At 57.5% G+C, this 12,189-nt stretch overlaps 1 protein-coding gene across 3 annotated transcripts in view; it reads left to right on the forward strand.

Annotated features, from left to right (window-relative positions):
* The window catches only part of ARHGAP26 (Rho GTPase activating protein 26), a 108,194-nt gene that overhangs the window by 31,610 nt on the left and 64,395 nt on the right, over positions 1–12,189 (forward strand). For all 3 annotated transcript variants that reach the window (XM_068206260.1, XM_068206261.1, XM_068206262.1), the window contains exon 11: positions 3,339–3,417. In XM_068206260.1, coding sequence (XP_068062361.1) covers positions 3,339–3,417 — 79 coding nt within the window. The remainder of the gene's footprint in view (positions 1–3,338; positions 3,418–12,189) is intronic.

The following is a 12,189-nucleotide window of genomic DNA, read 5'->3' on the forward strand; positions in this document are numbered from 1 at the left end:
CACAGCTCCTAAAGGCCAGGCCATTTGTCACAAAAGCTGAGATATTGAGAAAATTCAAATTTCCTGTGTGGTCTCATATGGGAAAATCTTCCATTTTTAGATTATAGCATGTTGAAAATACTCTTTCTTATTAAGTGTTTGCCATGTTCTGCTCTTGTCTCACCCTCCTACACTCACCCCGTTTAGAAATGGATTTCTTCTGATCCCAAAATATCCCTTCCCCTCCTTGTGTCCCAGAAAAAGGCAAAGGGGTTTGGTGTCCGCAGGTGGAAACTTGGGATGTAGCACCGAGGAGTGAATCAGCAGGTCCTTGATCTCATTTGCCACTACAGCTCGGGTTCCAGGAGGGTGTCGTGCTGCCCTGATGGCACAGCTGCGGCTGGCTGGGGTGGGCTGGCTCCACCTGGCTCCACCTGGCTCCACCTGGCTCCACCTGGCTCCACCTGGCTCCAGGCACATCCTGTGTGCTGGGAGGAGGTGGGAGCTGCCCCACACCACAGTCTGTATTTACTGCATGTCATCTCTACAAATAATTATCTGCTTAAGTGACCCCAGTATTCAAATGACCCCCGGGTCATTTGATGATCCGTCTTGCTAATCTTTTGGGAGAGGACGTCAGAGCGGGGTTTTGCGTGGCTGTGGAAGGGGCTGGTCCTGAGCAGGCTCGGTGGGGATGGTGCTGTTGGCAGGCAGTGTTTCCAGCAGGAGGCTGATCCAGTGCCAGCCATCCGACCTGGCTGTGAGCACATGGAACAGCCCCGTGGGCATCGGCCACATCCATAATGAATGCGGCGTAATGTGTGGGTGCATTTTAAATTTATCACAGCCAGGAAGATGGTTCTGCTCAGGAAAGTGATGCAATGGGTGCCCTGGCAAATAAACACTGGGGGAGGAAATGCAGGGCTATTTGCAATGGAAATTGGGTTTGATTCAGTTTCACAGCCCCTCCCCTCATGCTGTTAAAGGAGTTTGACTTTGAAGTGAAGCCCGAGGAGTTGTTATCTGCTCAGAGGCAGAACAAACATTTTGCTGTTATCACCTCTTTGCCCTGTGCTGAGGGAAGCTGGCACTCCAGATACCAGCACGGCCACTCTGGGACCCTGCTCTGCCGGGAGGCCAGTGCCCAGCATACCACGAATGGAGGGTTTAAATTTCCATGCTCTAATGCCTTGGCTAAAGAGACAGAAATCCCAGTATTTCCCTTCCTGTGTGTCCCTAGCTGAGCTAGAGCCCTTCCAGGGCTTTCTCACCGAGGTGTCTGTGCCTTCAGCAGCAGCTTGATTTAAAGTCAGGCCTAAGCCCTGGCTAAAGTGGCCACTGCAGCTCACCAGGTAGCAGGGACTGCTCTTGACTCACTTTGTACCTGCACAACAAGGAGCTTTGTGCAGTGTTTTGAACATATTTGCTGTTGGATGTGGAGCGTTTTCCCTGTCAGATGGGGCGATGGTTAAGTGGTTTCCTCTTCCCTCTGAAGTGAGTAAACTTCCAAACCACTAAGCTGGTGAGTATTGACTGACTCACCAATGGGATTAGCAGAGATCAAGCACATTATGTCTGGTTTTTGGACCTGGGCACAGCTTCCACTGGTGGGACAGTGCTGGGCTGCCGTGTGTGTGCTGAAAGCTGGGCTGGTTGGATGGGGAGTGGAGCTGGGGAGAAGGGTTAATCCTCGGTTCCTGGCCTGTGCGTGCCACAGAGCAGCAGCGGAGGGGCCAAGCCCACCTCTTGAGAGCCCCTGTTAAAGTTTAATTTTCTTTCAGGCTCTTATCAAGGACCAAAGGGCATCTGCAGAGTGTTGGTGCAGCTCATGTTTTCTGGCTGAATCACCTTTGGGAAGTTCAAGTCCGAAATCGTCCCTCTCCCCGGGCGTTATCAGGTTTTGGGGGTTGAGTACTGAACAGAGCCTACGTGCTCAGGGGAGCACTCTGCAGGTGGCTGGCAGCTCCCGAGGTTTAATCCCCTTCCCTTCCCTCCCTCCCTGTGCCCCGCAGCGCTCCTGGCTCCTGTGCCCTTCCAGAGCCCCCGCTCTGCTGGGCCGGGAAGAGCAGCATCAGAGGCTCTCAGCTGTCACAGTCAGGGTTTGAAGCCCCACGGGCAGAGAGCACAGCAGCCCCCCTGCGTGTCCCCGTTGCCAGGGAATCTGCTCTGCTGCTGTGTCTGGGAAGAGCCGGGGAGGGAGCGGCAGCGCCGGAGCAGACACACGGACAGGTCTGACTGTCTGCCTGAGCCCGGGGACAGCGCTGGGGGGATGCGGCCACCCCGAGGAGCTGCAGACCCAGCCCAGGGGCACAAGGCTGGGGAGGAGCAGGCTGTGTGTGTCGGGATCCAGGCTGCAGGATGGGCCGGCATGGCAGATGGAAACCCTGGCGGCTCACAGCCAAGCGTGGAGCAGTGAGATGCCAACCCCTGATCACAGCTCCCACCCTCCGTGTCCCCACACCCCCCACACCTGAGGCTGTGCAGACACTCTGTCTTGTCAAATCCATCCTCACCCTGCTGGTCACCTGAGCACGTAATGGAGGTTTGACTCCTTGCATGGAAAGGTGGTCCAGGAGTGGACTCAGCACCCACTGAGGAGCCTGGAGGTGGCGTTGGCCCTCGGGCGAGGGTGGTGCCACTGCTGTCCCCTGCTCCTGTGCTGTGCGGGCAGCACCCAGGCCCGTCCTTTCCCCTTCTCATTACAGTAAATGAGCAGCCCCAAGGCTGTTTGTTGGAGGCTGGATTGACAGGGCAGCTCAGGGCTGTGGTGTGTGTGACAGTGCTGGGGGCAGGAGCAGCACCCTGGGTCTCCTGCACTGCACTGCTCCCCCCGTGAGGCTGCTGGAGGGGGACACGGACCAGCATCGTGGCACTGCCACTGCTGTGTCTTACAGCAGGGTAAGGACAGGAACAGGCACGGCCGTGAGGGCACAGATGTCTTGGGGATGAAATGCTTTGCCCAGCAGAAGGTCTCCGTGAGCCTGGTGTTTGGGGTGCTGGTGAGACACGGGGGGCTGGGATGTGTGAGGCTCCTGCTTGCTTGGTTACCTTCCTTGCTTACCTTCCTTGCCTTCTCCTGCCGTTGCTTGGATGTGCTTAACACAGTGCAGGTGAGCTGGCTGGCCAAGGGCCAGAGGAGGAATTTGGCAGCCAGCTCTTGCACAAAACCACTGGAAAGGTGTGTTGATTGTTGGAGATGCCCTCTGCTCGCTTGCTGATCCTGGTCAGGACCTGCAGGGATGTCCATGGCTTTTGTCCTCCTTGTGCTGAGGCTTGGCTAGGAAGGAGTTTGTCCTCCTTCCCTCTTCCTCTCACGAAAAATTCATCTTTCATTGACGGCGTCCCCTTTCTGTTGGCAGGCCCGGTGTCATCACCATGCAGGCGCTTTCGGAGGAGGACCGGCGGCTGTGGATGGAGGCCATGGACGGCCGGGAGCCGGTGAGCAGGAATTCTGGGCAGAGGAAACCGTGGCGAGCTCTGGGGAGCCCGGGGCAGAGCGCTCGCTGTCACGCAGCGCGCGCCAGCCGGCGAGGGAGCTGTATCCGTGGGGCAGCTCCTGCCTCCTGCCAAGAGACTCGTTTAATCCCTTGGTTAAATATTTGAGGTAATACTGTATCTCCCGTGCTTGGATTGCTTGGAGGTGCGGTGGAGAGGAGGAGGGTAGGCTTGGCCAGCACAAACATGCTGCTCAGCCGTGCTGAAAGGAAAACATGGCAAAAAGAGCAGTGGAAGAAAATACGTTGTAGATTTCCAGGGCTTTTGGAGTCCTGCAGCTCCTTGGCAGCCGTTTCTGGGTCTGCTAGAGAATTGTACATTTCGTGTGAGCGGAGGAGTGTGGCCCCTGTTCCCCGTGTTTGCTCCTGCTGTGCCAAAGGCTTCCTCACCTCTGGAAGGGATTCTGGAGGTTTGCAGAAAGCTCATTGTTGTTAGTTTTTATTTTGGAATGCATTTGCAGACCTCACTGCCAGCTTGAAGAGCGTTGGCTGGTTGTGAGCGGGTCCCTCGGGGGTGCTGGGGTCACAGTGTGGCCCATCCCAGCTTCGTGTGGTGACTCTCCCGTGGCACCTACGGCACTGCCGAGCAGCCAAGACAGTCTGTGCCCTCTGTGCCTGCTCATGGCCAACAGCGTCTTGGGATATGAAAAGAAGCCATGTGGAGAGCCAGAGCAGCCAGGGCTGTTCTGTGGCAGCCCGTGTGGCTTTGGAGTGGCCAGTGGAGTTGACTTTTGTCTGCCTGCTGGGCTTGAGCCAGGCTCTGGCAGTCAGAGCAGAGTCCATGCAGGGAGCAGTGTGTCCCATCCCAGCACAGCCTGCTCCCACACACTGGTCCTGGTTTGAGCAGATCCCCCCCAGATCCATGGAAAGGTTCTTGTTTGTCAGGAGAAATGTTCATTGAAGCCCGGTGAGGCCTGGACACACGAGGCTGTTCCGTGAGCGCTGGACTTGGTCAAGCGCTTGCTTTTGGAGCGTTCAGCGCCTGGGAGATCAGGAGGCTGCGTGTGGGAGGTGCTGCCCTGCATTTCAGGGAAAGGAGTGTGTGGTGGATTGCAGCCAGGTCCCAGCCTGGAGTCGTAGATCCATCAGGTAATTCAGGTAGGACGGGAGCTCAGGAGGTTTCTGGTCCAACCTCCTGCTCAGAGCAGGTTGCTCAGGGTGTTACTGGTCGGAGCTGAGAGCATCCGAGGGAGGAGAGGGCACAGCCTGCCTGGGCTCCAGCCCAGCTGCTTCCCTGGCCTCCTGACCCCAAGGCTGAACCTCTCTCGTTTCAATTTACACCCGCCCAGAGAAGCTGTGGTTGCCCCATTCCTGGTCCAGATCCACGCTGGACAGGGCAGGGGGTAGGACTGGATGAGGTTTAAGGGCCTTTCCACTTTAAACCATTCCATGATTCTCTGATTCTGTGACAGCCTCTGCTCCCTTTTTCTATCATCTGTTGAAAAGAGGCCTTTGTTTGGGAGAACCAGCCTGCTCTTCCACCCTTGGCTCTTGACCCCTGGGGCAGCTAGGGTGCCTCTCCAGCTGTCTTGATCCCACCTGAAGAAACCTCTGCCTCGATTCTGGTGGCACCATTTTTCAGAAACAAAATACGCATTGTTGCTCCTAATCTGAATGGAGTCTTGTGCTCCTCTAGCCTGCTCACCTGCCTCCCACTGCCCACCAGCAGACTGGGAGCTGCCGTGGCAGGGATGGCAAAGCCAGCCAGCTGCCATGGGAGCTGCAGGAAAGCAGTGCATGAGCTGCTGATGGGTGCAGCACAGGAGCAGAGCCAGTCTGCAGAGGTGCAGACACAGATCTTGGGTGCTTGCAAAGCGCTGTGCATACCAAAGGTTCGTGGAGCAGCCAGGACAGGACTGCCTGGATTATCCTGTTCCAGGATGTGGTCATGAGAACTCCTTCAAAACCACACAGGTGGTGGTGCTGCCTGCGTGCTGCTGTTCTCCCTGCCGTGCCCATCAGCTGAGGTGAGGGCAGCTGGCTCCTCCGGCACCTCAGGGGCTGTGGCTGTGTATTAATGCAATACCTTGTGGCACTTAATTGCTAATGGCTTACACTGCCCTTCCAGGCGCGGGGTGGGAGCGTTGGGAATGCCGCCTGTGTGGAAAGGGATCCAAGAGACACTTTGCTGCTGAAGGTGGAGTGTGTTGACACATGAGGCAGCTCCTTGTCCTCAGTTTTCCTCCTCCATCCATCAAAAATACTGCTGTGGGCTGTTCTGTTTGGGTTCCTACCATACAACACCAGGGTGCAGCGTGTTATCTTTGTGTTACCTATTCTGCAGGGATTTCCTTGAGCAAGAGATGAGGATTTAACCTTTGGACTCATAGAAATACCCATCCTATACTTTGACTGTATTTCTGTAACCAAAGAACCCTACTGGAAAGAATGTCTGGTTTTCCTTAGATTTGACTGTAGAGTGTGGGGAAGGATTGGCACGGCAGGGATGGTAATTCCATGTGCAAATTCAGGCTCTGGAGAGATTAGTGTGGACTGGAGTTTGTTTCTTAATTATAATGAAAAAAGTAAACCCAAATGTCAAATTACATCTTAGTGAGATTTAAACATAGAATGTGGCTGCATTAGCCAAGACATTTGTCACAACTTGAGAAGATTTACGCTGTGTCTCACAGTCAGAGCAGCCTCCAGACAGCCCTCATCACGCCGTTAACTCTTACCACTTGTTACTCATTTGGATAAAGCCCCCATGTTGACTTTGGATTTTCTTCCATGTTTCAGAGGCTGGAAACAGGAGAAACTGCTAACTCCATGACGGAGCAGTGGTGTTTGGTTTTGTTAAGATACTCAGGATCAGTTTCTTATGGATTTTCTCCTCTGCTAACGCAGTTTGCAAATGTATGTGGTGGAGGCCAGGGTGATTCTGAAACTTCCTTGGAACCTGAGTCAGGAATAAAAACCGTGTTGGCTGATGGTGGCTGTGCTGGGCTGCGGGTTTAGGAGGGGCACAAATTAGGCAGTGTCTTGTGGCAAAGAACAAGGTAAGCATTTAGGTAAGGTTGTGGTGAATGAGTGTGGAGGAGGAGGAGGCTCAGGGGGGCCCCTTTGGCTCTGCACAGCTCCTGACAGGAGGGGACAGCCGGGGGGTCGGGCTGTGCTCCCAGGGAACAGGGACAGGAGGAGAGGGAACGGCCTCAGGCTGGGCCAGGGCAGGCTCAGGGTGGACACCAGCAGGAATTTCCCCATGGACAGGCTGCTCAGGCACTGGAACTGCCCAGGGAGGGTTGGATACCCATCCCTGGGGTGTCCAAGGAATTCCTGGCTGCGGCACTCGGTGCTCTGGGCTGGGGACAAGGTGGGCATCGGGCACACGTGGGACTCCATGGGCTGGGAGGGCTTTTCCCGCAGCGCTGCCAGACCCGGTGCCAGCCCGGAGCCGTGGCCGCTCCCCACTAGATGGCAGCTGAGACCGGGCACTCAGAGCCCCTGTGCCCCGGGGTTGGCACAGCGCCCCGGGAATGGCACAGCGCCCCGGGAGTGGCACAGCACCCCGGGAGTGGCACAGCACCCCGGGAATGGCACAGCACCCCGGGGGTGGCACAGCACCATAGGGGTGGCACAGCACCCCGGGAATGGCACAGCACCATAGGGGTGGCACAGCACCCCGGGAATGGCGCAGCACCATAGGGGTGGCACAGCACCCCGGGGGTGGCACAGCACCCCGGGAATGGCACAGCGCCCTGGGAATGGCACAGCACCCTGGGGGTGGCACAGTGCCCGGGAATGGCACAGCACCCCGGGGGTGGCACAGCACCCCGGGAATGGCGCAGCACCATAGAGGTGGCACAGCGCCCTGGGAGTGGCACAGCACCCTGGGGGTGGCACAGCACCCCGGGAATGGCACAGCACCATAGAGGTGGCACAGCACCCCGGGAATGGCACAGCACCCCGGGAATGGCACAGCACCATAGGGGTGGCACAGCACCCCGGGAATGGCACAGCACCCCGGGAATGGCACAGCACCATAGGGGTGGCACAGCACCCCGGGAATGGCACAGCGCCCCGGGAGTGGCACAGCACCCCGGGAGTGGCACAGCACCATAGGGGTGGCACAGCACCCCGGGAATGGCACAGCACCATAGGGGTGGCACAGCGCCCCGGGAGTGGCACAGCACTATAGGGGTGGCACAGCACCCCGGGAATGGCACAGCACCATAGGGGTGGCACAGCGCCCCGGGAATGGCGCAGCACCCTGGGGGTGGCACAGTGCCCGGGAATGGCACAGCACCATAGAGGTGGCACAGCGCCCTGGGAGTGGCACAGCACCCTGGGGGTGGCACAGCACCCCGGGAATGGCACAGCACCATAGAGGTGGCACAGCACCCCGGGAATGGCACAGCACCCCGGGAATGGCACAGCACCATAGGGGTGGCACAGCACCCCGGGAATGGCACAGCACCCCGGGAATGGCACAGCACCATAGGGGTGGCACAGCACCCCGGGAATGGCACAGCGCCCCGGGAGTGGCACAGCACCCCGGGAGTGGCACAGCGCCCCGGGAATGGCACAGCACCCCGGGAATGGCACAGCACCATAGGGGTGGCACAGCACCCCGGGAATGGCACAGCGCCCCGGGAGTGGCACAGCACCATAAGGGTGGCACAGTGCCCTGTGAATGGCACAGCACCCCGGGGGTGGCACAGTGCCCCGGGAATGGCGCAGCACCATAGGGGTGGCACAACGCCCCGGGAATGGTGCAGCACCATAGGGGTGGCACAGTGCCCCGGGAATGGTGCAGCACCATAGGGGTGGCACAGCGCCCCGGGGGTGGCACAGCACCCCGGGAATGGCACAGCGCCCTGGGAATGGCACAGCACCATAAGGGTGGCACAGTGCCCTGTGAATGGCACAGCACCCCGGGGGTGGCACAGCACCCCGGGAATGGCACAGCACCATAGGGGTGGCACAGCACCCCGGGAATGGCGCAGCACCATAGGGGTGGCACAGTGCCCCGGGAATGGCACAGCACCATAGGGGTGGCACAGCACCCCGGGAATGGCGCAGCACCATAGGGGTGGCACAACGCCCCGGGAATGGTGCAGCACCATAGGGGTGGCACAGTGCCCCAGGAATGGTGCAGCACCATAGGGGTGGCACAGTGCCCCGGGAATGGCACAGCACGCCGGGGTGGCACAGCACCCTGGGAGTGGCACAGCACTCCGGGAATGGCACAGCACCCCGGGGGTGGCACAGCACCCCTGGAATGGCACAGCACCCTGGGAGTGGCACAGCACCCCGGGAATGGCACAGTGCCCCGGGCCCCTCCCTGCCCTGAGTGGTGTGAGCCCGGCCTGCACCCTCGGGCTGCTGGTGCTGCTCAGAGCGGGGACAGCGCTCACCTCCCGTGGTGTCCCCAGACCGGGCACAGCCCCGAACCTCCGCTCTTCCTCCGCTCTTCCTCCGCTCTTCCTCCTCTCTTCCTCCTGTACCTCTGCCTCCCTGTCCTGCGGTGTGTCCCCTCAGGGTCTGCATGGCTCCTCCACACGGGCTGGGTGCCACGGCCGCTCTGGCCATGGATGTGCCTCTGGAGCTCCCTGAGCCCTGCTCCTGTCCCAGTGCTCCTGGTGGCACATCTGTCAGTGGTCCTGGAGCTCCCTGAGCCCTGCTCCTGTCCCAGTGCTCCTGGTGGCACATCTGTCAGTGGTCCTGGAGCTCCTCCAGCCCTGCTCCTGTCCCAGTGCTCCTGGTGGCACATCTGTCAGTGGTCCTGGAGCTCCTCCAGCCCTGCTCCTGTCCCAGTGCTCCTGGTGGCACATCTGTCAGTGGTCCTGCAGCTCCTCCAGCCCCGCTCCTGTCCCAGTGCTCCTGGTGGCACATCTGTCAGTGGTCCTGGAGCTCCCTGAGCCCTGCTCCTGTCCCAGTGCTCCTGGTGGCACATCTGTCAGTGGTCCTGGAGCTCCTCCAGCCCTGCTCCTGTCCCAGTGCTCCTGGTGGCACATCTGTCAGTGGTCCTGGAGCTCCTCCAGCCCTGCTCCTGTCCCAGTGCTCCTGGTGGCACATCTGTCAGTGGTCCTGGAGCTCCCTGAGCCCTGCTCCTGTCCCAGTGCTCCTGGTGGCACATCTGTCAGTGGTCCTGGAGCTCCCTGAGCCCTGCTCCTGTCCCAGTGCTCCTGGTGGCACATCTGTCAGTGGTCCTGGAGCTCCTCCAGCCCTGCTGCTGGAGATGCCCCCCGTGTTCGTGTGGCAGTGGCAGCAGAGCCCAGCCCCACATTCCTGCCCAGCACACCTCTCACCTCCTCCTTGGATGTTGCTTCTGGGAATTCTTTCAGAAATTGTTTTTCATTTTCCTTGCCTAATTATACAAAATGGTGAGAGATTTATTTCCCAGTGGAAACGCTGTCTCTTGAACTCACTCCAGTGCTTTCAACCTCGGCATTCCTGTTATTTTGGCTCATTCAAAAAATAAATTCACTCGAAGGACTTCAGTCCCAGCGTGTCTGCAGGGGGATGGACAGGCACCCACTGCTCACCTTCCCAACCCCTTGTACTGCCCTGGGACTTACTGGAGCTGCAGATCTGCTTTATCATGTGAGTTCATTCCATCTCAGTTATCAGAGATGGTAGAAAAGGCCTCACCCAGAGCACCTTTGAGCACAGACGGTGTCTGTGGCCGGAGCCCTCTGCACAGGGAGCCTGTGGGCGAGTGCCGGAGCGATCGCCGCGTTCTCTGCTCTGCTCTCCCCAGGGTCTGCTCCGTGCCTGCCTCTTCTGTGTCTTCCCTCACAGCCTTTTTCATGCTGAACTTTGATTATGCTCTCAATCCCACAGACATGTTTTTGTCAGCTTTGTGGAAAATATTTTTGTGTGCTCTGTCTTGCAGGTTTTCATGGTCTTCATCCTGCCTGTGTTTGTTTGCTTATAGCAGATTTCTTTTGTTGTCCTCTATGACCTGAGTCGTTCCTGTTGCTGCTTCTCCATCTCCCTGTCTCTCTCTTTAGTGAACAGAACATTTTTTCCCCCACTCTGCCCACTCCTAATGTCTAAGTTTCTATTGTTTGCTGCTTCTCTTTGCCTCTACTCTGTTCCCCAGCCCAGACAACCCAGTGAACTTTCCCTGAACTGGAGCTCAGTCTCTCCATGCTCTGGGGGCATCAGTGCCACCCCCCAGTGCAGGGAGCCGTGGTGATGGTGAGTCCCACTGGGACCAAAACTGGCCCAGGGGAGCCCCTGCTTGGCTTTTTTTTTGCATCTCACAGCTCAAGATTATTGGCCCAAATTTTTTTTTGTCCTTTTTTGGGGACAAGGTGGAGGCAGAGGATCCTCAGAGAAGCATGGTCCATGTCATGTTCCATGTTAGTTCTGGGATCACGTGCTCTTGCCACTTCTCCCTCATTCTCCCTCTCCTGTTTGGTAACCCTTTAAGCCTGTAATAGCAGTAACTTTACATGGAGTTTGTAAGCTTTTATTTTGCTTCTAAAGCACTTAAGCCAGTGAGGTCTTAAGCCTTGACTTCAGGCTTTTATTCCTGGTTCCAGCAACTGCTGCTTCAGTGGCTGCCGGCTCGCCCAGCTGGAGTCACTGCAGCTGCCGGGGTTTTAGAGAAGCATTAAAGATAATTTTAAAAAGAGAAAAGAGCCCTCTGGGTTGCTTTTACACACCTAAAAGTGCTGTCCCACCCAGTTCTGGCAAGTCTGTGACCCCTTGTTCCAGCTGTTTGTCGGGGGTGTCCAGGAGCAGAGCAGTGCTCCTGTCTCTGGTGTGAATGCCTCACTGGTTCTGTAATGCATTCCTTGCTCTTCCTTGGGGCCTGTGCTGCAGAAATTGGCCACGAGAGTTTGGCTTTGCCTGCACACTGGGGTGGCTGGTCCCAGGACACCAGCTGGGAGCCTTTTGGAGAGTTTTGCTCTCCCTTTGGGAGAAGTTGCCTCTGCCGGGGACCCGGTGGCAGCCACTTATCTCCTTCTGTGTGATGTCACTGCTGATACCCCCGAGAGGAGCTCGCAGGGGGTCAGGGCTGGGGATGTGGCTGTGGGTCCTGGTCCACAGGGGATGTGGCTGTGGGTCCTGGTCCACAGGACATGCCACAACACACGTCTCCTACGTGGGACAGCCACCAGCTCTGCTGCAGGTGTGTTCTTGGGTTTTGGGTTCAGGCTGGGGGTGAGTGTGGTGCTGAGGGGTGGGTTGGGTCTGCAGGGTGCCTGGGCAACGGGGATAATCGAACCTGGATTGCAGCACAGATGTGGAACAGGATGGAGCAGCTGCTTGCAGCAACTTGTTTGTGAGCCTGGGCCCAGAGAGGTGAACCAGCCTCAGGGCAGGGAGCAGGGTGCTTGCATCCAGAGATTCCGTGTCATGGTTTGGTGGGAACTTGCTGTCCACCCTTCAGCCATGCTGGCAGCCTCAGCAGGGAGGCACAGAGCCTCAGCTGGAGTGACAGACCAAAGAAAGCATACTCACTTTCCTTTCCTCTCTTTATCACCTCTGCTTCGAGTTATTTGAGCAGGCAATTCAACAAACATGTAGAAATTCAGGGAATAGCTCCATGTTGGGAGAACAAATTTCCCTGCCAATTTAAATAGGCTATTAGAGTATTGTTTCCTACTTTAAATTAAAAATTAAAGTAAATGGTTCATGCTACAATGACTCGCAAAGCCAGCCTCTTCCATTATTCCCCCTTTATTGGGTCTCACATTTGGTTTTAAGCAGTGATTTACTGTCCTGCTGCAGCCCCACCACCTTCCCTCACCCAGGGGTT

This window comes from Anomalospiza imberbis, chromosome 15 (assembly GCF_031753505.1).
Source record: "Anomalospiza imberbis isolate Cuckoo-Finch-1a 21T00152 chromosome 15, ASM3175350v1, whole genome shotgun sequence".
Taxonomy (NCBI): Eukaryota; Metazoa; Chordata; class Aves; order Passeriformes; family Viduidae; genus Anomalospiza; species Anomalospiza imberbis.